At 37.6% G+C, this 26,985-nt stretch overlaps 4 protein-coding genes across 6 annotated transcripts; all 4 read left to right on the top strand.

Moving 5' to 3' along the window:
• Positions 1–193: 193 nt before the first annotated feature.
• LOC140781881 (ATP-dependent RNA helicase-like protein DB10) lies at positions 194–8,354 on the top strand. Of its 2 annotated transcripts, XM_073128164.1 has the most exons (8): positions 194–682; positions 1,211–1,396; positions 4,425–4,493; positions 5,091–5,360; positions 5,575–5,925; positions 6,021–6,298; positions 6,465–6,845; positions 7,717–8,354. In XM_073128164.1, exons 1-8 carry the CDS (start codon positions 458–460, stop codon positions 7,967–7,969), a joined length of 2,013 nt encoding a protein of 670 aa, XP_072984265.1. In that variant the 5' UTR covers positions 194–457; the 3' UTR covers positions 7,970–8,354. The 2 variants fall into 2 exon arrangements, with proteins under 2 accessions (XP_072984265.1, XP_072984266.1); XM_073128165.1 differs by lacking the exons at positions 194–682; positions 1,211–1,396; positions 4,425–4,493 and adding an exon at positions 4,663–4,900.
• Positions 8,355–10,274: 1,920 nt separating this feature from the next.
• On the top strand, positions 10,275–14,827 carry LOC140782781 (uncharacterized). Its single transcript, XM_073129558.1, has 8 exons — positions 10,275–11,283; positions 11,998–12,031; positions 12,150–12,371; positions 12,842–12,931; positions 13,553–13,618; positions 13,701–13,792; positions 13,875–13,922; positions 14,281–14,827. Exons 1-8 carry the CDS (start codon positions 10,898–10,900, stop codon positions 14,396–14,398), a joined length of 1,056 nt encoding a protein of 351 aa, XP_072985659.1. The 5' UTR covers positions 10,275–10,897; the 3' UTR covers positions 14,399–14,827.
• Positions 14,828–15,959: 1,132 nt separating this feature from the next.
• LOC140782313 (uncharacterized) lies at positions 15,960–21,712 on the top strand. The gene is made up of 6 exons (XM_073128808.1): positions 15,960–16,466; positions 16,979–17,164; positions 18,101–18,205; positions 19,447–19,702; positions 20,579–20,656; positions 21,209–21,712. The coding sequence occupies exons 1-6, from the start codon at positions 16,242–16,244 to the stop codon at positions 21,352–21,354; spliced, it is 996 nt and encodes a 331-aa protein (XP_072984909.1). The 5' UTR covers positions 15,960–16,241; the 3' UTR covers positions 21,355–21,712.
• Positions 21,713–21,902: 190 nt separating this feature from the next.
• LOC140782312 (uncharacterized) lies at positions 21,903–24,762 on the top strand. 2 transcript variants are annotated; one of them, XM_073128807.1, is made up of 5 exons: positions 21,903–22,690; positions 23,338–23,740; positions 23,950–24,006; positions 24,475–24,554; positions 24,591–24,762. In XM_073128807.1, the coding sequence occupies exons 1-4, from the start codon at positions 22,037–22,039 to the stop codon at positions 24,522–24,524; spliced, it is 1,164 nt and encodes a 387-aa protein (XP_072984908.1). In that variant the 5' UTR covers positions 21,903–22,036; the 3' UTR covers positions 24,525–24,554; positions 24,591–24,762. The 2 variants fall into 2 exon arrangements, with proteins under 2 accessions (XP_072984908.1, XP_072984907.1); XM_073128806.1 differs by having other exon boundaries at positions 24,475–24,762.
• The last annotated feature ends 2,223 nt before the right edge of the window (positions 24,763–26,985 follow it).

Genomic DNA, 26,985 nt, shown 5'->3' with positions numbered 1-26,985 from the left:
CAATGTGATATAATTATACAGCAGGAAGATACACCTCAAAAACTAAAAGAGAGAGAAGCGTAATACGTAAAATAACTTTGGAATAGAGAAATATCACTACAAACTAAATGTGGAAAATGAGTCAGATTTGGGGGGCTGGCTTCGTAAGTCGTAACCAAACCCTACTTATATAAGAAAGAGTGAACAGCCATCCGTCCCCTCGTTTTTTTTTCCAAAAGCTCTTGAGGTTGAGGAAAGCGGGAGAGTCGGATCGTTTTCGCATCTCTTCCCTTCCTCTTCTTCTCCTCTTTACTCCTCCCATTATCTAGTGTGTTTTTCCCTTCTCAATCCCAAAGGATAAAACCTAGATTGCTCTCATCTGCATCCTATCTTTCGATCTAGTTGGATTTGGATCGTTCGGGGCCTTTTTGTTTCCTTAATCCTAGGGTTCGCGAGGTGGCATTCCAGCCCGATCACCATGACCGCGACGGCGTCGTCTTCATCCAAAGGGCCACGGTACGCGCCGCCGGATCCGACCTTGCCGAAGCCGTGGAAGGGTCTGATCGATGGGAGCACCGGCTACATCTACTTCTGGAACCCGGACACGAATGTCACCCAATACGAGCGCCCGGTTGTCGCCGCCGCCCCAGCTGCCCGAACCCCGCCTCTCGCAAAACCTGAACAAGGCTCATTCTGTAATCAGGTAATTTCTCACTGAAATTTGCATGTAAAATCCTGAATTTAATCAGTTTTGCACTTCAAACCCTTGCCGTATCTGCAAAATGAGCAGAAAGCTCCCTTGGTTAGGCTGAAGTTAACACCTTTTGAGTGGATGCTATTGAAAAGGAGAATGATGATTGTAGAATCGCTGCCTTAATCTCAAACAGCGGTTAAGTTCTGTTGAAATACCTAACGGCACGGGTAGAATCACAAATTCACTAATATGTAGGCTGATATATGCCAATTTTCTCTCTTCTTAATTCAAATTGCATCTGAATAAGTAATTCCAATCCTATTCCTTTTAAAGGTGGTAGTGCTCTTGAAGCACTTGAAACAGCGTGAGCATTGCTGGTACTTATACCTTCTCTATTAATGCAGCAATTCCGCTGCTAGAGATCCTATGCTGCATGATGAACACTAATCTGGTCTTTGGGAACTCATTTGCTGTTGTTATAGAAGATGAGATATATTTATGCTTGCTGACAATGATTTTGAACAAATTGTTTTTCAGCATTCAGAAGTCAGAAGTAGCAGCTTGGGTTCAAATAGTTATCCACTAAAGGCTAGTCATGAGTCATCTGCTAGTGCAGTTAGCATGCAAAACCTGAAGGCAACTGCTCGAGGAGATAAACCATCGGATACGGGAGGGGATTGTTCTATCGAAGCCTACCGTCGTCAGCATGAGATTACTGTCATAGTAAGTGCTCCAGTATTGCTAGAATTTCTGCTTTATTCTTATTCTGCAAGGATCTTAAATGCCCATATTTATAATTGCATGCCATGCATGCATATATAATCGACTCTAATATAGAGCAGATATGAAAATAGAAATATGATCTTAAATTGTGATTTCAGTGGTTCTCTTTGCTAGATACCTTTTTCTACAAATATTGATAAATGTAAAGCCTAGTTTAATGCATTTTCCCAAGAGCTAAATGCCCATACGGTAAGGTTGAGGTGCTGAATATGTTCTCTTACAGATAGCATCTAGAAAATGCAAATAGATGCTTTTGATGAAGAAATGTTGTAAAATGGATGATGTGGGATCTACGTGACCGTTGCTGTGAGTGGGACAATTCTCAAGGAAAAAAGTTTCTATATATTAGATAATTCTTTTTGATTGACTGTAGAAGAAAGGAAAATTATAACCCTATGAAATCAGTTGTAATGGATTTTAGAATTTCTTTATGGGTGTAGGCAAGGTTCTGAATTTTTATTTCCAATTCTGTTTTGATCTCAATTGTTCCCTCGCAACAAAAAATTACTAATCTTTTGACATTTTTAGATTCAATACATTTTACTATAGATAAAATGCTAAACTAACGATAGCCGTGCCACAGGCACGAACCGTGCCGACCACCGGCCGGCACGGCACGTGTCGCGGCACTTGCCGGCCGTGTCATAGACACGGACCGTGCCGAGGGAAGAGAGACTGAGAGAGAGATGTCTCTCACTCACTCTCTCTCTCTCTCAATTTCTCTCACTCTCTCTCGGTCTCTCCTTCTCCCTCGGGCTAGGGCACCCGACGGCGACGACGATCGACAATGGGTAGCTCGACAACGAGGTCGATGGTGAGGACGAAACTATTAGGAGAGGTGCTGTGCGGCACCCCTCGTGCCATGTGCCGGTACGCCACCAGCACGGCCATCTATGTGCTAAACATTATATTAAAATTATAAGTTTGAAAATTAGAAATAAAGGACACAAAAAGGACTACAACTAAACAAAGAGAAAAATAGATCAACAGGATAGGAGCCAAGCTTATTCTTAGCTATCATACTCCTTTCCTATCGTAGGCTAAAAGAGCATTGCATAGATATTTGCTTCCTAAAAAGGAGACCTCCTCTAACGATGGTAGAAGAAGTGAAATGTAAGTAGGGAGTTTCGATCTCTAAGCAATGATGATAACATTGCTAGGAAGGTCGATGGACTGACCTTGGAGGATGAGTAATTAACAATGACATGCTCCATCTATTTTAATGGGATAAGTAGCTTTTAATTCACTCTCTACCTTGTAGTTTTCCTCAAGAATGTCAAAATGATTCTCATATTTCTCTCTTGTTGGCTCTTGTTGTAACCACCCATTGTGGTGCTAGCAATATTCCCCTATTCCCTTCCCTATAAGTAGGGTGGTCAGGCTTGACGAACGGCTCGGGCTCGGCTCAGGCTCGGCTCGGATGAAGCTCGAGTCCGGCTCGGCTCGATCAGAGTTGAGCCGAGCCCAAGCTGTTGTAACAGACTCAAAATTAATATCAAGCTGAGCCTGAGCTGGAGCTGGCTCGCTCAGGCTCGGCTCGATAAGCTCGATAGCCTGACTAGCTATAACTAAGGACACGTGGCATAAAGAAATATTACCATGTGTCCCTCACTAACTCACCCTCACCCGTAACCCATTCATCACCCTCACCTACCCCACCCTCACCTATCACTTCACCTTCACCTATCACGTCACCTTCCCCATCCTCACCTATCAGGCCATCACCCTCAATTCCCTCACCCACCCCACCCCCACCTTCACCCTCACCCTCACCCTCACCCTCACCCTCATCCATCCGATCACCACTCATAGCCTCACCCCACGCGCCGCCACCTCCTCCCTCTCTGTCGGCCTCCATCGGCAACCCACCACCACGGCGCCACGTCCTCCTCCTCCTCTGTTGGCCTCCTCGTCCACTCCGTCGGCTTCCTCCTCCTCCTTCATTCACCATCTTCTCATCGTCGCCTCCTCCATCCGTCTCCGACTCTTTCGGCAAGCTGTCGTCCATGCCGTCACTGCCTCATCCTCTAATTGAGCCCGAGTTGAGCTGAGCCGAGCTCAAGCAAAATTATGAGGCTCGAAAGTAATTTTGAGCCGAGCCTAAGCCAGGGCCAGCTCGTTCAGTCTCGACTCGTTTACACCCCTACCTGCAAGTTGCCTCAGTACAACTACTTGGAGGTCTCTATGCAAGTATTTAAGAAGATACAGATGGCCATATTACTCTTTGTGCCGTTGTAGGATGATATTCATGATGGTAGTGCCTAATTGTTTTTGATGTCTTGACACTTAGACTAATTCAAACCATATGTCGGCTAGCCCGATAAATCAATTTAAAGTTAAAGGACTAAGGATATGGTGCTTACATTAGGGATGCTTTGAAGATGGAACTCAGAAAGTTTGTGTGGTTTTATTGCATCCTTATCTTGGTTTGGGTGTATTAGGAGATGCAATATTCGTTTAGTAATGTGAGTGTCAATATAGTACCATATTACTAATATATAAATCCTAAGGACATATAGAAAGTTGCACAAATTGTCATAAAATCAAAACTATGATCCATGTACACTCTTCTTGACTAAAAACATATCCAAATTATGAAGAAAAATACAAACCAAAAGATTATAATCTAAAGTTTATCAAGTTCTCCCCTCCCCCATGTTCTTCATACCAATTTGATGCTTCTCAATTTCTTATATTCTCTAGTTTTAATTATTTCTATTCTTGATAGTTAGGTGATTGCTTTTATGTTTTTAGTTGACAGCCAGTAAGCTTTTGTTGTGAGAACTATATAAATAAATTTATATGGAATTAATGTTGTCTCCAGCTACCTTATGTTGTTATCATGTATGTGTTCTTTGTTATAAATTTTTTTATACAATTTTAATTTCCTTCCATTCGCCCAGGACTTCTTATCCTGTTTCTTGTTGGTGACTCTTTGAAATTATTTCACTTTGAACTTTGCTTTCAGGGAGATGGAGTCCCAGAACCCTTCAGAACATTTCAGTCTACATGCTTTCCCTCGGAGATTCTCAGAGAGGTAATTATTTCAAAATCTTATATGCGTTTTGGAAAAAAAAACTTCCTTAAACTATCAGCACCAGTCTTGCTGAATTGGTTTTGCAAGACTAAACGGATGTTTTTGCATAATTCAAGCTTTACCTATTAGTATCTTATAAGATCTAATTTTTATTTCCATTTTTGTAGTTTTTGCAGCAGGTGCGATATTAGCTCCTAGGAGCTAATGTCGTACTCTGTGAAGGTTGTCTGCCCTATGTTGGGAAGCCTGCATGCAGTTGGAGTGCCCTTTACAATGACCCATTTTGCTCCAAGGAGAGGCTAATGCTGTTTGGGCTGCTGCATTGGGCTGCCTTGTTTGGAGTAGACTCTCTGAGTCAACTATTCATGACCAGGGATGCCCGTGTTGGTTGGTCCAGCCTGCACCTGGTCTGAACAAAAAGAAGGCCCCTCTCATGCTCCAGCTTGCATACGCATCTGGCATAAACTTAACTCTAAAACAGAAAAGAAAACCTTTTGTATTCTACTTCATGATGAGACTCAAATATAAAAGAAAATAATCATGTGAACCTTTTTAAGGCTATAACTTGTATCCACATTTAATTTATTGGTATTTCAGGTTCTCCAAGCAGGCTTCTCTGCTCCCACTCCAATCCAGGCTCAGTCATGGCCAATTACTTTACAGGGACGTGATATTGTAGCTGTCGCAAAGACTGGATCAGGGAAAACCTTGGGTTATCTCCTTCCAGGGTTCATTCATCTCAAGCAACTCAGGAATAATTCTAAGATGGGTCCAACGATATTGGTTCTGTCACCAACAAGGGAGCTGGCAACACAGATACAAGATGAAGCTGTGAAGTTTGGTAGATCATCAAGAATATCTTCTGTGGTACGTTCTTCTATAAATCAGTTTTATTGAGGTCTCTGGTTTAGTCAAATGGATCTGCCAGATGCCAGACATGCATCATCATCATCATACTTGCATCTACTATATTGTCTTCTTATTTCCATCATAGTGCTTTTTATAATGTCATATACCTATTTCACCTATGCATTTCATTGATGATGTTGTTAACATTCTGTTCATACAAATCTGGACAAAGTGCTTATATGGAGGTGCTCCAAAAGGTCCTCAGTTGAGGGACTTAGACCGTGGTGCAGATGTTGTGGTTGCAACTCCTGGACGTTTGAATGACATTCTGGAAATGAGAAGAGTGAGCCTCCACCAAATTTCATATCTAGTTCTTGATGAAGCTGACCGTATGCTTGACATGGGATTTGAACCACAAATAAGGAAAATTGTGAAAGAAATACCACCACGTCGCCAGACTCTTATGTTCACTGCCACGTGGCCAAAGGAGGTCAGGAAAATTGCTGCTGATTTACTGGTTAGTCCTGTTCAGGTTAATATCGGGAGTGTTGATGAGCTTGTTGCAAATAAAGCCATAACTCAGGTTTGTATGGAAATTTTTTGTTCCATTTCATTTTTGCTAGATATCATTTGTTTCATCTTTTTCACCTAATACTTATCTTTTTCTGTTTAATGTAGTATGTCGAAGTAATTACACCAACAGAGAAACATAGACGACTTGAACAAATCCTTCGCTCACAACAGCCTGGTTCTAGAGTCATAATATTTTGCTCTACCAAGAGAATGTGTGATCAGCTTGCTAGGACACTTACTCGTCAGTACAGTGCTGCTGCTATTCATGGTGACAAATCCCAGGTTGAGAGGGATTCAGTTCTGAGCCAATTTCGCAGTGGAAAATCCCCTATTCTTGTTGCTACTGATGTTGCTGCTCGAGGTTTGGATGTAAAAGACATCAGGTTACTTCATCTCTCTTCTTTGTTACCATTGCAATTTTAGTAACATGAATAATTGAAAACAATAGAAACATGGTTCTCGCAACAACAACAAAAAAATGTATATGTTTTTCCTGCATTCTTGATTCTTTCTTACTTAAGTTCACTTTGTAAAATCTTGGTGCCACAGGGTAGTGGTCAACTACGACTTTCCAACTGGTGTTGAGGACTATGTTCATAGAATTGGAAGAACAGGTAGGGCAGGTGCTACAGGAGTTGCCTATACTTTTTTCTGTGCTCAGGATTCAAAATATGCATCAGATCTTGTTAAAGTTCTTGAGGGGGCATGCCAGAGTGTCCCTTCACAGTTACGGGATATGGTCTCTCATGGTGGATATGGTGGTAAGTTTCGCTACTCGAGGTATGATGCACGTGCTCAGGATCATTCATACGCTGGTGGTGGTGTACGTGATTCTGGCCATGGCCAAAGTGGTGATTGGGGGCCAACCATTGATAAATCATACAGTTCTGATGGTCAAGGCTCTGCTCATTGCGGAAGCTTTCATGACAGGTCTCTCTCTCTCTCAGTATGTGTGTGTCTATATATATATATATATATAAAATAATGTGTAAGATAATTTAGTAAATGGTTGCTCTCGCTACCTTGGTTTCAGCATGAAAAGACACTGAAGTTTGAGTCCTTACTAGTTATTATTTTGATGATCCTCTCACTTGTCAGTTGAAATCAATTATATTTTTTTCAACTGAGAGGAAGGGGACAGTTTATGACTGTAAGAGAAGACATATGATAGCAATTAATTTAACAAGAAACCTTACATTAGGTAGAGCTGACGCCACATATTTGAGACTTGTTGGTTGTTTTGTTCTTGTTTCGTTTCATATAATTATCGCTACTTCAGACAATTTTTATTTGAGTAATCATTTCAACTTTTTCAACTTTTAGACTACCGCAGAGCACACTAACTTGATGGCATCTTGATCGCTTGATGTAGTATCCTATTTACTGCCTACAGTATTTCAGAACATTGTTTGAAATAAAGGTTGGAGTGGGCTGTACTGGCAAAGAGGATATTTATTACTTGTTATTTCTGGGACCAGGCTAAAAACAGGGTTCCCCTGTGGGCTTCTCGTTTTGGGCTTTGCATGTAATTTGTTACATGCACATGATGGACGTTAGAGTACATGCATATGATAGATGTATAGATGTGCGCAAACTGAATTTAACATTTTATTAAAAAGTTCATACCTATAGATCTCTGGCTTGTTAGCATGTAATCAAGTGACTTGAAATACTCGATTACTGCAACTCTGAAGCATGACGTTGTCTTATGGACTATGTGATGCTTTGTTGGTATTGATGTAGATGTATTATGAGCTTATGAATATCCTTTTTGAGCTTGTGAATTTTGATGATATTGTAGGTATTATGGTGCCCATCAACGCAACTCTCGTGATACAAAGAGTGCCGTAGGCACAACAGACCATGCTGTGAGAGACTCATTCCATAGTAGGAGCCTTAATTCTACCTTAAGCAATGATATGGGATGTGGTGACTGGAACAATATCCGCCGCAGGAGTCGCAGCAGGAGCCCGAATGGTGATGTCCATAATAGCCCCACTAGCCATGGCGGCGAGGGATACGGTGAGCCTGCAGTTTGTATGCAGTCTCAGTAAGTTTCTTCACACTACAGTAGTAAAATACTAAAGTCATGGATGACTTCCAAGAAGCGGAGGACATCGGTTCATGGAGGATGGTTCAGATTTTTTTTGTAGGATAGTAAGATGGTTACTCTTATCCTATTTTGGGTGTATGCTATGTCAGTTTTGCATCCTCGAGTAAATAGGATGTGACTAGAATCTTAATGCTTACTTTGTTGCTTCCGGATGGAGAACTTAATGTACATATGGAACTTAACTTGTTCTGTTTGTACTGCACAGTTGCTCCTCATATGATCCTTTTAACTGTTGTTTCGGTGTGGTTGTTGCTTGTCGTAATTATGGTGTATGACAGACTTTCTTTCAGAAGTTTTCTTTTGTTGCAGACGAGGTCTGTCACTTACTTTCTTGCTCGATTAATTACATTTTATATTGGGTTAATTACATTTTAGTCTTAAAAATACTGTACCTCTGAATTTTGTTTTGTGCACCAAACTCTTGACTAAGTTTCAATTATTAGAGGTTTGTGTTTTATTTAGAAAGTAAGTGAAAAGCGGGACATATAGATACAAAATGAAGTTCACGCTGTAAAATATAGATACCATCACAACAAATTATCATAGACAGACGTTCTATATCAAAATATTTTTATGCTATATATTCTAATCTATTATATTATAGTTGCATTATACTCAAGTAAATTGATAATTATATTAAACAAATGAGACTAATCTTCTCCATGGATTCTGGTCAAAATTTAGCCAGATTTACAGCCCAGAAAGCTGCTAAACTTGCAGGCATCATCTGCTTGTAGTCCGGAGCTTTAATAGATAAATAATAGAGACGCGTACAGATAATGGATTGCTGGATACCTGTTTCTTGTAACTATAGCATTCCTTGGTCCCCCAACAATCAACCGAGAAAATCCAACACACTTCACCTGTCGTTCTGCTATCTATTGTTTGATTTTGTTTTATTCTCCCAATCAGTTCAAGCAAATCATCTACTTGGGGAACACGAAAAGAATGCCCCTTCACGTTTCCTAACGTAAAACAGAACGACTCCGTGACCCAACAAATTTATTGGCCTATTCTTTTACATCTACTCATAAAAGTACAGTTAACTAAGTTCTAAGCTCATTTATAACACTATGTCGCTTCTAAATCTATCAGAGTGTCATAGATACACATTATTTATATAAATTTATCCTTTGCCTATTATGTTATTCAAAATAACTTGTAGAGAAAACATTTTTTTTATCAAATAAAATCGTTAATTTAGACATTTTATGTGGCATCCAACTTAGAAATAGTCAAAAACTCCTGGTCCTTCCAAAAAGTGTTCTTTGCATCTATATATTTTATTCATATAACATCAAAAGGAGTGTTTTTTTTATAAGAAAAAAAACGTAAATATGGAATTTTGAAAATAATTTCCACCTCCAATTCCATAACCTCCCAGAGTCCCAGCTCGTACGACAGAGATCCGAAGTGGGATGGAGCCAAAGCAAACCTAATCGAACAAGCAAGGGTAGTTCAGGTAATTCACAGCTCATATGTTTCTCGTCTTCACCTTTTTTCGTTGGACATGAAGTGGTCCACCTATGCAAGGTATATATATATATATCTCATAACAAAGACATAACCGACGTGGCACTACCTTCTTTCTCAGGCTAGATTTCGAATTCCCCACTCACCTCTCTCGAACACCAAATCGACCAATGCAGTTGGATCTTAACTCCTTTTCCTGATATCTACCCATAACTTTGGATCGCTCTTACATTTACTTCGGAACTCAGATATGTAGAAATCTATGATCTCTCCAATAGATTCTCCTATCTCTCCCTTCGATGCAGGGCAGGGCAGAGAAAAGACACTGGAAAACGACTGGTCTACTTGTATACTATATTACTATCACTATATAGGAAAGAGAAATAAAGCTTGCATTTATTTACTCAACTTAAACATCATTACAAATTACTCCCACAAATCTTTATGGCTTGTCAAAAAGGCAAATTCAGTTCTCTTTTCAGTATCATGAACAGTGATTCATAATGTTCCTTCTCTTTTTGATATAACAAATCGTCACATTTATCTTGGGTGGTAGTTGGTTGCTATTAGTTAGGAATGATTTCAGAAAAAAGGAAAAGAGAAAAAGGAAAAGCTACCATCTGTTCATTTCTTCATCAATGTGACATAGGAAATGTGAGATTTGATTGCAATGAAATAGTAAAAAAATTAAAATTAAAATTAAGAGTGTCCCCACCCATGGAATTTCCTACCAAAGTGGTTAAGTGGGGAAGCAAAGAATCTCATTCAGTTCCATGCTTTTATTGTGTGTAAGCATCCAACTTTACCTTCTTGCTTCTGCCATTTGCTCTCCTGCTTGTCCATCTCACTAATTAATTAATCCTTCTGATGGAAAAATCCATCCAAAGCTTGGCATCTTTCCTCTCCCCATTTCGTTTAAGGAGGTGCCCAAGTTTCCCTTCACACGCATTCCTTCGTGGGTATTGTTTAATTTTTTGGAAGCAGTGGCTTATTACTCATATTCTTCTCCAAGCTCAGGCTAATCTATGATGCTAGCAGCAGCTGAAGTTTAGCCTTTGATTAGCTTCTTTTTGTTTACTTCTCTTCATTTACTTCCAATTGTTTTCACAGTACTGTGAGTAAGATTACGTTTGGATCTCTGGTTTGTGTCTTGTGGTTGGTTTGTGGATCTCCTCTTCTTTTGGACTTCCGCGTCGGCTAAACATTTAAGGACCCACACCTGTTGTTCTTGCTGTCTTTTGCACATCCTACGTCCCAAGACAACTCATAATCCTGGCATTCTGAGTTATTGTTTGCATCCTGGAAGAGCTCAGAATGCCAAGAGATAGCATCAATAAAAACAGTAGCAGCTGAGTAGTAGTAGTAGTAGCAAACGAGTTGTTAGGAGTAATTCACCATGCATGTCTCAACTGGATCATCAGATCATTCTTGGCAGCCCCTGGCGACCGCCGATACCACCACCGCGAGTTACTGGTTGAATTGGAGAGTGTTGCTATGCGCGATTTGGGTGTTCTCTAGCATGATCATAGCATCCATTTTGATATGGAGATATGAGGGTCCTGATTCCGAGAGAGAAGGTGAAGGCGACGGCGAAGGCGAAGGCGAAGGCCGGCGAGCTACCGTCGGAAATTTATACGACGATGAATCTTGGAGGCCATGCCTTAAGGAAATCCACCCTACTTGGTTACTAGCTTTTCGGGTTGTGTCGTTCTTCATTCTTTTGGTGTTGCTCACAGTCAATGTCATTGTGGATGGAGAGAGCATCTTTTATTACTATACTCAGTAAGCCTACTTCCTCATTATACTTTGCTTGTGATTAAAAGTTACATTAATCTCATCCAAGTATGTTGCATCCACTGTAATGTTTTGCTGAGTGTACGTATCTCTTCAAACTTCTGCAACATGTAACAAGTGCTAAATAAGAGTGCCATTCAAGTCTCAATTCTTGTTCAAATGCCATGTCAATTTGCACAAGATCATGTAGTAAGGCCTCTTTCTGAGAAAGGATATGTTGGTTGCAAGCAACCAAGGTCATGAGGTGAACTTAAATCATAAAGGATATGTTGGTTGCAAGCAACCAAGGTCATGAGGTGAACTTAAATCATTCTTATGGTTTTCATTTTTATGATTTCTTAGCATCAGGCCTTCTCCTCAGACTACACAGAGGACGAGATGACACAATTAGTGTCCACTCTGTTTGCATTTATGAATACTATTTGTTCTGCTACATGCTAGCTCATATACTCGGTTGCTACTTACTACGATGTAGAAACTCTGCCATGTGTTCAAATTATTTAAGTTCATATCAGCATTATATTTTCAACAATTTGTTCTTAATGGATGATTATTTCTCTCTACATGCTACACGCTAGTTAACTGTCAGCATATATCTGGCATGTTCCAGTATTTAAAGTAGTGAAGTTCCTTATCGAGTTCTTCATACCAGTAAAATTTAGCTGATTTCTGAATGCGCCTATGATGTTGTTGATTGGGCAGGTGGACATTTGTGCTGGTGACCATGTATTTTGGGGTATGTTATTTTTCTCACTTGGAAGATTTCTGGTTAATCGTTTGCTAATTTTACTTGGCGTAGGCAATTGGCTGTATGCTGATAATTTAATCGGATTCTTCTTTCACTGATTGTCTAGCTTGGCTCGTTGTTGTCCATTTACGGGTGCCATCAATATCTCAATAAAGTTGGCGGGGATAGGGTCGAGTTTGTAAGGTCGGACACAGAACATGGAGGATATTTAGCTCCTACAACAGAGGAAAATGCAAATGTGCATCCTTCGAAAAGCTCTGGTTCCTGTGAAAATGACAATCGAGAAACTGCTGGATTTTGGGGTTATCTGTTCCAGATTATTTTTCAGGTAGCTTCCTTGACTAGAAATGTCGTTTTAATCAGTTATCCTCCTATCCATGTGGAGACAAAATATGAATAAGATAATTGATAGTTAATAATAGTAACACATTGACTTATCCCACAAAATAAAGCATTCTGTATGTTTTGTAGAACAAATAAGTAATAGAAGCTGATTTTGAAAATTTCTAGCATCAAATTGGTGCCGTAGAACCTTTTTATATGTTGGGTTGTATTTCTTGAGATTGAACCTTCGATTGGTTCAATGCATATCCTGCGGATAGGTTCTAATACTGATGTTCAATAATATACCCATACAAAGAGCTTACCGGGAAAGCAGCTTCATCTTAAAAGTAGAATGAGGATGTGCCAAATTTAAACTTCGAAAGAATTTATACTCTGAGAAAAAAAGAATCCTTTTCTTCCTTCAAACTTGCTAATCAATCAATTTAATTATTTAACCTGTTACTTTATTGCCAGATAAATGCAGGTGCAGTGATGCTGACAGATAGCGTATTTTGGTTCATCATTTTCCCTGTTCTTGCCATCAAAGATTATAATCTGAATTTTGTGAGTATTCATGTTTTCCTGCTTTTATACTTTTTATTTTGTACTTTTCCATAGACTATCTGGTAGTACTGCTTGTTCATCCTACGGAACTGAATTATTAGAAAATATTCTACTTTTTTAGTAGTACTAGATTTCTTTTTTTCATCTTACCCTAGGCTATATATGTGCATATCTGCAAAGTTCCTGACAGGCTAATAATCTTATCCTAGAAAACAACTGATGTGCTTCAGAGGAAAGACATCTGGATTCAGAGATATTACTTATTTTTGAGTTTATATGTTAATATATAGTTATCTATGTGAGGAAAGTCCCTAATCAACATAGTCTAGAAAACAACTGATATGCTTTAGATAAAAGGTTGATTGAACTGCAATTCTGAAATAATCTGCACTTCAATATCATTCACCAAAGGGGAATACCTATGAGTATAGGATTTTTTTTATATTTCTCTTCTAGCTAAGACATCTGGACTATGAGATGTCATCAAGTAACAGTTTAATAGGTAAATAAATTTAAGTATATCTTTCTTCTTCTAAAATATAAAACATCACTTGGTGATAGTATAGATTGTTACATTAAATTCTTCTTCTTACTGACAAACAAGTGGAAATGCCTTCGCAGACGCTTATTTGGATGCATTCAATAAATGCTGTCTTCCTTCTCGGTGATACTGCGTTGAATAGCTTAGTAAGTTCTTATATTGTAGCTCAATCAATCAAGTGATTCTTTTGGTTTATCCATTGACATTTTCTTTGGATGGTTCTGCTAGCGCTTCCCCTGGTTCCGCATTTCATACTTCCTACTATGGACGGCCATTTACGTCATTTTTCAATGGGTCATCCATGCTACCATCCCAATTTGGTAACTTTTGTGATAATGTGCTTTTGTTGCTTGACAGCTTGTATTTTTCTTGTGCTCATTCTCTACTTTTTCTCTCAAACAGGTGGCCTTATCCTTTTCTTGATTTAAAATCTCCGCAAGCTCCTATATGGTAATTCCCTTTTCCAACAATAAGAATTGCTCTTGTTTGTTCCAATCTGCAATATATGTCGTTACATCTAGTTGATTGATTCATTAATTTTAGACAACTTCTCATCTTAGTCTAACTCCATATCTTAGTGGATAACATGTGAGCAATTAACAGACAGACCAGACTGGATAGTGGAATGAAATAGCTTTTACTTGAACAAGAAGATACCTCTCTTCCTATCTCCCATCTTAGCTATTGCTTGAAACTTGTATTTTGTTTATCACTTGAAATTTGGATTTCTTTTTTCTTATTGGCATGCTGCACATGTTTTAGCAAATAGATCTTGACGTGCTTTCCTTTGCTACACACTATTTCTCAGGTATCTCGTGGTGGCATTGATGCATATCCCCTGTTATGCTGTATTCCCCTTAATTTTGAGATTGAAATATCTCCTACTAGCAAGGTGGTTTCCTCAGTCCTTCCGGTCTCCAAAGTGATCCGAGACGAAGCAGATTCATCTTGTATATATCTATGTTTTGTTTAGCTAGCTCAAAAAAGACCGAGGTGACTCCTAGAAGCAGCAAAGCAGCGAGTCGAGTTTAATGACAGGGGCATCCTATTAAGCAGCCAGGATCAGCATTTATGACTGAAAACAGATTGCTAAGCTCGAAGGTGACGATCTCATTAATATCTGAAGGAATGCCAGACATGAAAAACAAAAACAATTTTACTGTACATATTAAGCTACATTGTTAACCCTTTGATTGTTAGGCTAATGACTGCCACTTGACACATATAGGTAGTCAAAATGTTCATGAATTCTATTCTTTTATACTCTCCAATTCATACCATATATAATTGAGTTTTGTATTGAACAAATTGTGAATTGCAAACATATAAATCAAACCCATATTCATTTCTTTGTACCTTAGAAATGCTTACTTGGAATCTCTTGTGCTTGTTTCTGTGAAAGAATCCTTTATGGGATAATGGAGGACCTTTGGATGCTTTTGATCACTTCTATTGTGGAATATTATCTTGGAGGAGTTGGGATTGGTTGCTTGTTCTGCCACTACTGGCAGTCCCTTTCTGATAAAAATATTCTACAGGCTGAAGCAAAGAGTGTGCACTTTGTTTTATTCCATTGCAGTCCTCCCACTTGTTACATCTCTTATGGAATTCCCTGGTCTAACTTTGTAGAGTCCCCAGACTGCTTGGATTCAGGAATAAGTTCAGAGAAAGTTAACATAGAGACACTCTGCTCTGTGCTGTTACTGAGTCATTGACATTCTGCAGAACATAAGGGGTGGCTGTCTGCTTTGATGTAAATGTAAAGGGAGAGCAACAACACTTGGCTGTCTGTTTTGTTGTTGTTGTTGTTGTTGTTGTTGTTGTTGTTGTTGATATGAGCTCGTTATTTTCCGGTAGTCAGCGGCCGTGTTGCATAGGCTGGACGAAAGGCAAACCATCGATGTAGTATCTAATAAAAAATTATTATTTGGTTGGTGTACTAAATCTAAAAAATAATATTTTAAAAAATTAATTAGACTAAGATTCAATCTTTTGATATCTATTTAGCCATTCCAATTTGACTCATCCTTCTCCTTACATTTCGATCTTTCATCTCTCTTGTTTTTTTTTTTCTCATTTTCATCGTCAACTCTAACTTATTTTTTCTCTACTTTCTTCTACTCATGTAATTAAATAAATATGTCGTTATAAAATATAACTAACAAAATATGTGTTTAACAAATACAATATTATGAAATATAATCAACTAAAAAAGTTATTTATTTATTTAGATACAACATCTAAAAACATATATCTCTTAATATAAATATATTTTTAAATACGATAAACTAAACCACCCTCAGTGTTTTGTTTCTACGTATTTTTCATTGTAAAATTTCGCTTTAATTATATATATATATATATATATATATAGATACTTGATATTGGAATACGTTATAATAATACAGTAATATATTCTAATAACTAAAAAAAATAGCAAGTAAAAGCAAAAGAGTTTTAATAAAAAAAAAGGTAAAACAAAAATGTGGAAAATGAGTAGGATTTGGAGGCTTCAACCATCCATTACTCGGCTGGCTCCGTCGCCCGTCTTCTCCAAAAGCTCTCGAGATTGAGAAAAGCGGGAGAGTTATCTTCTCTCCTATCATCTCCTCCCATTCTCTAGTGTTTTCCCTTCTCAATCCCAAAGGATAAAGCCTAGATTGCTCTCATCTCCATTCTATCTTTCGATCTAGTTGGATTTGGATCGTTCGGGGCTTCTTTGTTTTTTTAGTTCTAGGGTTCGCGAGGTGGCATTCCAGCCCGATCACCATGACCGAGACGGCGTCGTCTTCATCCAAGGGGCCGCGGTACGCGCCGCCGGATCCTACCTTGCCGAAGCCGTGGAAGGGTCTGATCGATGGGAGCACTGGCTACATCTACTTCTGGAACCCGGACACGAATGCCACCCAATACGAACGCCCGGTTGTCGCCACTGCCACCGCCGAATCAACCCCGCCTCTAGCAAAGCCTGAACAAGGCTCATTCAGCAATCAGGTATATTTCTCACTGAAATTTGCATGTAAAACCCTGAATATAATCAATTTTGCACTTCAAACCTCTGCCGTATCTGCAAAATGAGCAGAAAGCTCCCTTGGTTAGGCTGAAGTTAACACCTTTTGAGTGGAAAGGATAATGATGATTGTAGAATTGCTGCCTTAATCTCAGACAGCGGCTAAGTTCTGTTGAAATACCTGACGGCATGGGTAAAATGACAAATTCACTAATATGTAGGCTGCTGTATGCCAATTACCCCTATTCTTAATTCAAATTGCATATAAATAAGTAATTCAAATCCGATCCTTTTAAAGGTGGTAGTGTTGTTGAAGCACTTGAAACAGCATGAGCCATTGCTGGTACTTATCCCTTCTCTATTAGTGCAGCAACTCCTCTGCTAGAGATCCTATTCTGTATGATGAGAACTTGACTATTGATCTTCTGGACCTCTGTTATAGAGGATGAGATATATTTATGCTTGCTGACAATGATTTGAATAAATTGTTTTTCAGCATTCAGAAATCAGAGGCAGCAGCTTAGGTTCAAATAGTTATCGACCAAATGCTAGTCAAGAGTCATCTGCTAGTGCAGTTAGCATGCAAAATCTGAAGGCAACTACTCTAGGAGATAAGCCATCGGATATGGGAAGGGATTCTTCTATCGAAGCCGATGGTCATCAACATGAGATTACTGTCATAGTAAGTGGACTGGTCTTGCTATAATATTTATTTTCCTACAAGAACTTAAAAGCCCATATTTATAATTGCATGCCATGCATATACAATAGACTCTGAAATACGGCAGATATGAAAATAGAAATATGATCTTAAAGTGTGATTTCAGTGGTTGTCTCTTTGCTTGATACCTTTTTGTACAAATATTGATAAAGCTGAAAGCCTAGTTTACTCTAAGATAACATCTGCTCAAGAGCTAAATGCCCATACGGTAAGGTTGAGGTGCTGAATATGTTCTCTTACAGACAGCATCTAGAAAATGCAAAGAATGGATTTTTGATGAGGATATTGTAACCCGTAAATTCTGTAATTCTTGATGAGGATATTAGAAAATGCAAAGCGGTTTATGAATGAGAAAAACTACTGAAGTGTTCAATGTTTTCTGTGGAATTGCTAAACTCTTCTAGGTTCTTTTTTTTTCTTTCTGAAAGAAACAGTAAAAACCACAATCCTCTTCTTTTGTTCTTTGAAAAGAATCATTCATGTTGGTGGTAGCATCCTTATCATCGTCGAAGAGGAAGGAGCCAATCATTTGGCGACTTAACCCGGCCATGTACTTGTCACTCTCCGTCATGGTCACGGACTCCAATAGCGAGTTCAGGCTCGAGTCAATTCCAAACGACCCAAGCAGCCCGATTCCTCTCCCTACAATTAGCCCGATTTCTCCCTCTACTGGGTGAACAATCTAAGTTATCTATATGTTATGGGCGATCTGAGAGGGTTTTTATGGTTGGATTACCCAGAAATTGTGACATTGTTCAAGTACTCTTTGTTGTCGATATATTCAAAGTAATGTTAGTTAAATCAGGTGGAAGGCAGCTAAATTCATTATGGTGTAATTTGTTTATATTTTTAGTTTTGGTTAGAAAAAGGAATAGTTACTTTTTTTCCCAATTTTAGGAAAGGCAGAAATTGGTCGGAACAGTTAATTGGGGCACCGCGACACTTTTTGGAGTCTTCACGGGTTTGTTATATGGTGGAACCAAGGAAGCTGCTGCATCTGTGGTAAGATGTAATTTTCTGAATTTTTTTTCTGTTTTAGAAATAGTATATAAAAGCTCATAGTATTGTTGCTATGGGTTTATTTAAAGATAAATATGAGGTAGATGAAATCAGTTTATTTATTTATCTTAAGAAGAAAAGTACATTATAGAGTTTTTTCTTTCTTTCTCCTGTTAATGTTGGCAGTTAAATGTAAGATTTACGGCTTGAGTAGGAATGAGGTGAAATTTGATCTCCAAAATATAAGTATGAATTTTTAATCTAATTATCTTATTTTATTCCTCTAGTACAGTAGAACCAAAGTAATAGAAGATAATCAGAGTTGATCTCCATGATATGTTGGTGCTCAGACAGCATTAAGATGTTGTCACTTCAAATTGAGATGCATCCTAAAAATGTCTCTAAGCATTTCGAATGCCAAGACAGTAGTCTCAACATGTTGGAGTCCATGATCTTGTGTCACACGTCTTTACCATTAGGTGATATATATATGGCTTAGTAGTCTTGACATGGTAGGAATTTTTTTCTCTTAACAAGTCATTCCTAGGACCTAATATGCTGATAAATAAACTACATTATCAAAAATATATGTGGCATTGGCTTTGAGATCTTATCTAGAACCTGCAATGGTCCTACAAAGTCACAGGAATCACCACCATTAGGTGATATATATATCCTAAATCACCTAATATGCTGATAATAAAATACGATAAGAAATGTATGTGTTCAAATATTGGTTTTATCTTCAAGATATTTTCTAGAACCTGCAATGGTCAGACAAAGATCATCATTGTATCTTATTCTCTCAATACTTCCTGAAGTAGGAAAGCAATACTTAACTTTTCGTCTTTCATCATATTTTACTTGATAAAATCATGTTTCCTTCTGTAACATGGATATTAGTCTTTGCAATCAAGTCCTCTACAGAAGAGATGGGAATTCATTTTTATGATTTTTGGTTACTCTTTCGTAACATTTTACCACATCTTTTTTATTCTAGCACTAAATTGGAATTGGAACGAAAATTTCCTTTATTTCGGAATAAGTGCTTGTTTATTCTAATTACAATTTTTTCTTATTCCACAATCAAATGGATCCTAAATGTGGAAGCAAAATCTTGAGTTCATGTAGTGGTGACACCTATTATAGTTTATAACTGCAATTCTCTCTCTCTCTCTCTCTCTCTCTCTCTCTCTCTCTCTCTCTCTCTCTCTCTCCATTAGTTGAATATATCTTATTTGTAGAGCAAGGATGCAGAAGTTATGCTGAAGATGGGGAGCACACCGGACAAGCGTGAGCAATACAGATTAATGAGAGATGCAATGGAGAAGAGGTTCAACAGGATAACCCGTGGTTCACTAGTTGGTGGTGTTCGCCTTGGCATGTTCACTGCAACATTTTTTGGCATACAAAATCTTCTTTCTGATAAGCGGGGTGTGCATGATGTACTGAATATTGCTGGGGCAGGATCCGCTACTGCTGCCATGTTTGGTCTTATATGTGAGAATCTTGACTTATTTTGTCTGCTCTAAGCCTCAAATATTCTGCCTAGAATGTTAGTATTTTGTAACATTTTAAGTGTTCATAAAAAGGTTATTTAGAAGAAATATTAGAAATGAAGCATTGCCACTTTTTTTGGTTAGTTGATATATTAATCTCAAGTTCTTGATTCACCTGTTCTCCAGGACGGGATCAACACTGTTCAACTAAGCAAGGTTAAGCAGTAATGTGACACCTAAAGTTAATTGCCTATGGATAAACACTTGGATTCCTCAAAGTTTTCTAGTAGAATTAACTATATGATACTATAGTGTGTTAGCTCAAGATGTTGTAAATAACTAAATTGTGAATAATATGCTTCATTTCATATTTAGGCAAGGGTTATTATGATACAGTTTTCTGTATCGTATTGTATTGAGGCTTTGTTGTCTGAATTGGATGTATATTTAATAGTTCATGTTTCCGCCAATGCCAAACTCCTAATTTTTGAAGGCTGATATTTCTTGCATTGCATACGGGTTAGCAAGCAGTATATTGAAAACTTGCACATGGTTAGCTATGAAATTCTAATGGCAGGCTGCCAAGCTCACTATGTCTTATGCTACTTCCTTCCTGATTATTGTTATTTTTTCTCTAATTCATTTGTACACACTGTAGCTACAGGGGTTCTTGTATTTCTGTTGTATACTTTTCTGTCTATTTCATTGGTTATCTACAGTCTTTGTTTATTTTTGTCAGCTCCATTTTTCTCCATGTATTCTTAAGTTTTATGATTGTCCAGATTTCTTTTCGAAATCAACCTGGAGAATTATAATTGCTATGATAGATGATAAGAAAATTTCCTGTCAACTGACTCTAGTTAATTTTGACCTTCAGTACCAGGTTCCATGATGTGGCGTGCTAGGAACATACTGCTTGGGTCAGTTCTCGGAGCTGGAATTTGCTTTCCTCTTGGTAATGTTTATCTCGCATAACTTCTATGCTTGCCTCTACCAGTCACTATTTTTTTTCGAGAATCACTTTATCTCAGTGACAAAGGTATCCTTCACATTTTAATCTTCAAGACAAATATATGGAAATTATATCAAATATTGAGAGTATGGCACAAAATGACCCTGAGAAATACAACACATTATTAGTATCATATGGGCCATTGTGAAAAAGAGCTTTGGAAACTGATATATCCATTATTTTTCTAAATTTACTCTTTTGAGGCAACTTTGTTCAGAATCCATATTCTCGACTGAATAAATTATAAATCTATTAATAAAAATTTTGATTACTGTCACTACGTAAGTCTAACTGATCAATTTGTTTGTCTTCATGACAAACATAACTACTCTGTAATGTGCTTAACAGTTCACTTTTATTAGTAACAAAGTTGCCTTTTAGAAGTGGCTAGATATGACTCAACTTCCTTTTCTGTTTCTCAACTAAATCTGTCCATAAAATTATTGCAATTATATAATCCGTCTCCGGCTTATTTTATTGAATAAATCTGATCAGGTTGGTTACAATTGAAGCTGGTAGAGAAGGCTAATCAAGAGATTGCAAGTTCTAACCCATCATCTGATTTGACTGAGAGAGGAGAAGCAAGCCATAGTCGTGTTGGTGCTGCAATAGAAAAGCTCGAGGGGAGGTTAAAGAAGTAATACTTAAATTCCAATTACAATATTTTCGTACCATCTGTTGGCTGATGGAAGGAAGAAACTGTTGTCGGCTCATGGAAGGAAGAAAAAAAAATTCGAATTAAATTTGAAGATAAGGAGGTTTTTCAAAGTGGAACTTGCATAGGCAGAGTTCCTTTGATCTTTCAGGATTTCTTTCCGGTGCAGCATCAATTACAAGTTTTGCCTGGATCAATGCCCTGTCTAAATTTATATACTTAATTTTGTCATAGGAATGTTCTATTACTATCAAATACTGTATGTATCTCTCAGGGTCTTTATTGTTTTGAAATTTAAGATCCTAACCCCTTGCAGTTTGATATCCCTTTCGTCTTGAGTTCAACTGGTTTGAAATTTTTTCCTTACGTCGTATAAATATATAGGTATCAAACAATCACTCAAAAACATTTATTTTCTCCTGTTCTTGGGAGTCAATTGCAGGGTCTGGATACAAAGAGGAAACGCTGAATGCGGTCTCGAGAATGCAGTCGGACTCAAGTGCTGTAATCTCCAGTTCTCGTGCCGTACCTACCGTTTCTCTTTACTCTATATTCTTTTATTAAAAATCCAGCCTACGTTCTTCTCTTTATTGTAAGTTTGTTTCAAGATATTTCTTGCTTTACTTTAAGCTCTGTCTTCAATTTTTATATAAGCAAAGGTGTTGTCGATGCACCAAGACCAAGAAAAGGAGACGCATTCTATTGCATGCATGTGGTGGCAAAAGAGAAAGCAAAAATTACTTAACTCATCGACCAAGCAAAGAATATGTTCCTCTCCAATATCTCCATTGGTTTTTAATTTTTTTTTTTCAATGCCTTTCCTCTGTCTCTCCACTTTCTTACACACGGCTGAGTCAGCTACAGTTGAAGCTATGCTCTTCCAACTTCCTTCTGGTTTGCAACTATTACATCTCCTCTTCTTCTTCTTCTTCTTGATCATGGCGGCTGCGGCCGCGGCCTTGCCCATCGGGAGCCTGACGTGCCGATCCTACTGCGGCAACATCACGGTGGACTACCCCTTCGGGCTCCAGGCCGGCTGTGGCCACGCCGGATTCCGCGAGCTGCTCTTCTGCATCAACGGTATGTTGATGCTCCACATCCCCTCCGGCTCCTACCGCGTCCTCGACATCGACTACGCCTACCGCGGTCTCACCCTCCACGACCCCGCCATGTCCGACTGCTACGCCCTTCGCCGCCGGCCCCACAATGCCGTTGCCAATGATGGCTTCGTCGTCGAGCGGTGGCGCGTCCCCTACCTCCAGCCCGACCCCGACAACGTCTTCATGCTGCTTGGATGCAGCGCTGACTCTCCCCTGTTCCAGGTATAAAAGCTTATGCAGTTAGAGACTGTAGTTTTATTCGTATATAATTCTCTATCTCAGTCAGTCAGGAACAGTTTTACATTTAAATTCAGGAACTCGTGCTTTGATAATTAATACCGTATTAATTAATTAATTAGTTATTTTCTTTTACAGTTTTTTCCATAATTGTATCGTAATTGCTATTATATATATTTTTAAATATCATAATTAGGCACCCAAATGTTTATCTTTTTCAAGAATACCGTTCTTTCAATTAAAATTAAGAACTTAAATTTTAAGAAATTGTTTAAAATGGTTCAAAAACTGTCTAATGTTAATCTGATATCATATTACAAGAGAGTTAAATATAATGTGAAAAAAAAAAGAGTGATATTTTACACCCTAAACTTTTAACTTTAGGAGAAGGGTATTTTATCAATTTAAATCTATACACTTTGAAAAACTACCTGTCGAAAATTAATCATAAGTAATTAGAAAATCTCTTTCTTTTTAAGCTAAAGTTGTTATCACAATGATAAAATTAGACGAGATTCAAACTCATGACTTCCTATTCTGATGCCGAGTTAGTTTAATTTCGATATCTTCTCTAAAATCTAAAAGCTGTTATCAAAGAAAAGTAGTTCTACTAATGTATACTCTGACACCAGGGATTCCCGGACAGGCACCTGCCCTGTCGCAACATCTCCGGGATGGGCTGCGAGGACTACTACCGCTGCCCCGTCTGGGACCGCCGCCGCTCCCCGGCCTACGGCGAGAAGACCAACCCGCCGGAATGCTGCGCGGTGGAGTTCGCGGCGATCCGGGAGATCAACATGAGCCACTTAGGATGCGAGGGGTACAGCAGTGCATACAGCCTCGCTCCGGTGCGGCCGCCGGGGCCGGGGGCGTGGGCTTACGGCATTCGCCTCGCCTACTCGTTGCCGATGGATAACAAGGGCTTCTGCGGGGCGTGTCAGGCCACCGGCGGCGTGTGCGGCCACGACAGCGGCAGCGGCGCCGATCTCTGCCTCTGTGGGGACTGGAACTCCACTTCCAACTGTGACTCTAAATGTACGTAAACGTAAACGCTTCCTTTTGATACACCAATGCATTCATTCTGCATGCATTAGCAATGCTTTGAAGAACCCAATTCCCAGATGAATCTTTGATGTCACAATGAATAGAACCTCTGGATCCAACTTTCCATCCTCTTTTTTTCGATGCCATTCAAGATTTTAGAACTATGACTAACTGTTTCTTTCGTCTTGGCTTTGGCGCAGTTAGCTCGTTTGCTCCGGTGATCAAGTCGAGATCACTCATGGCAACGCTAGCATGGGGTAAGTTTTTAAGCAACTCCTCTTTCTTTTCTTTTCTTTTTTCTCTCTCTCTTTTTCTCCCCTATGAAATTAATAACCAAAATAATGGACTAAAAATTAAGGTACGAATTATCTCACATACTACTCGGAAATTTTAATTCTTTAAAAACAGTGGCTTTTATATTTTATAGTTTAACACTATTTTTTTCATTTCAGAGTTAAAACATTTTAATGGGCTCAAGAATAGAACTTAATTTAAATAGATGGATAGTTTTTATGAGTGTGGTAGGATTTAGACTCATGACTCTGATTCTAAATTTCTAATACTATAACTACCGGCTATTCTATCAAAAATATTAATTTTTATATCTTATATTTCAACAGTACATTTATATCAACCAGAAAATAATCATACGTGGGATAAACATATCGCTCATCTTTCTGAAACAAGTTCTTTATCATAACAGAGCATTTGTTTGCCTAACGCAGGTTTGCTATTTCCTTTGTGGTTTGACTACCAGTTCTCAAGAAGATCATGATTGCTCTCTCTCTCTCTCTCTCTCTCTCTCTCTCTCTCTCTCTCTCTCTCTCTCTCTCTCTCTCTCCTTTGACTTGCTGATTGTGTTGATTGTTTTTTTTTCTCTCCTAGAGGTGTTTTTTTTCTATCCTATGTGCGGTCATGTGGAGTTTTCAGTAATCCCTTGTCTTTTTGAGGTATTCTAAATCTCAATTAAGCTATAAAACAACCCTTGAGGGAAGTCAAAACTCCCCACCTCATGGAGACGTATTTCTCAAACCACTAGGATATAAAATGATTTTGGACATTTATATTTTCCTTTTGTCGTGGTGAAGGAGATATAAGCCATGTTAGGATTAGCCTAATTATTATTTATTTGTCATTATCTTCCTAGTAATATACATATATACACACCAATCTGGAAGGGCGTTATAAAATACCCACAGTACTGCTCATCTATTAATATGAACATCCAAATTTAGAGGAAGACTAGTTAAGCCGTAAAGATTCCCATTCTATAGGGCTTATTCAAACATCTAGAATAAATTGATTCCGAGAGGAGAAGAGGAGAGAAATTTAGCATAGAGATATATTTTCTCTCGTTTAGATAGAATGTTTGAAAAAAATAAATAATAACACAGTTCCAATTTTTCTGGGAGACAAGATCTACTTCTTTTATCAACGTTTTCTACAAAAGAAAACAAAAACTATCAACATTTTCTACCCCCCCAAAAAAAAAGAAGCACTAAGAACATTGTCTGTGTAGCTGCTTTCATTAGTTGACACATTAGAATGGAAATCTAGAAGGATTACGAGAGGATGGTCGACTAATTACTTTCTAGCTACCTGGCCATATTTTTCTTGGGGAGAATGTGACCTGTGATACTATAATCACCAATTGAATGGTTAGATACATTTATGAAATGAGTCAAGGTTGGTTTGAATTCATTGGAAAGTTTGGATTAATTTAAATGAACATATAGGCTTGGTTGGATTTAAATTAGTATGAAATAGTTTAAATTTCTATTCAAACTTTAAAAAAAGTACAAAAGAATATTTACTATATATATTAAAGGAGAATTTTCAACCATAATGGTTTCTTTAAATTTAAAACAGAATATACTTTCTTTTATCTAAGACAATAAATATTAAATATTAGCTATTATTTACCTATCGCAATATACCTCCTTTTAAATATACGATCATGACGATTTTTAATCATCTTAAAAATATAGAGAGAAGATTTATCTTTATTCTTAAATAATTGAGTTATTAACATAATATGAGAAGTACTATGATAATTTATATTTCCTTTGATAAGTTTGGATGAAAAAGTTGACGATTTTATATTAATTCAAACCATAAAAAAAAAGGTGATATAAATAAAAGTTAAATGGTGTATTTAATTCTATGGATAACCACTTAGGAGTAATTTGAAATTCACCAAAAAAAATTTGTTATCCTCTAATAAATTAATCTTTTTAAGGATTTTCTATTGTTTTCTCTTCTCGGTGCTAGCTTTTTTAACTAACCGGATAGCTTCAAGATTAATAATTAGTTTTTATCATCTGAAAGTCCCTCAAATATGAAGGCTTAATTCTGCATTGAAAAAAAGAGTTTATATTTGAATTAATTACATTTGACTCTCTTTTTTGAACCCCACCATTTTTCACATATATTCTCTAATTTTATTTTACCACGTAGGCTATAAGAATTTTTTTACCACATAGATTTCTTAAATTAAGGAGTTTACGTGAATATTTTTCTTAGTTTAAAATATTATATACATATATAAAATAAAATATAGAATGCCTATGTAAATAAGGGTGAGGTTTAGGGAGATTGTATTCTAAGATTTATGGCAGACTCTTTCACTTAAACATACATGACATCCCTCTCTCCCAATGGTGCTCATAGTTCATTCTATTATAATTTGAACTGTCTCAATATTCTCAGATACAACCTGAGCTTTATAAGTTCTTACTGCTTTAGTACTATTTTACTTTTGAAAATATGAAAATGAGATCTCCTATCATACAGTGACAATGTGATCATTCATGATGATCCTTTTTCTGGTCCAGACTTAAAAGACATGTTAATTTAATTAGATGTTGATGGGATGAAATTAGTGAGCATGAATGTTTAGGTGGAGTTAGGTTGGTTGGTGTAAAAGAGATACTTATTAGTGAATTAAATAAAAACGTAGTAGGTGCGGAAATAATTATCAGTTCACGACAAATTTAATTATATATATACTAAAAGATATTGTGGATACGATTTTAATTTTTATCACTTAGGTCTCTTTTGGTTTTTCCTTACAAGTGAGATTTTAATTTAATTATTTTCTGTTTCACAATTTTATTACGAGATTCACAATTAACAAACAATTATATTTTTATAAATTGTATAGTTTTCTTATATAATGAACAATTATATATTTTTTTTGTTTCATAATGTTATATTTACTATCTGCCTCTTTCCTA

The sequence above is a fragment of the Typha latifolia genome, chromosome 2 (genome assembly GCF_019914945.1).
Source record: "Typha latifolia isolate L0001 chromosome 2, TyphaL0001v2, whole genome shotgun sequence".
Classification (NCBI taxonomy): domain Eukaryota; kingdom Viridiplantae; phylum Streptophyta; class Magnoliopsida; order Poales; family Typhaceae; genus Typha; species Typha latifolia.
The sequence above is the reverse complement of the archived record's forward strand: the minus strand, read 5'-3'. Positions and strand labels throughout refer to the sequence as shown.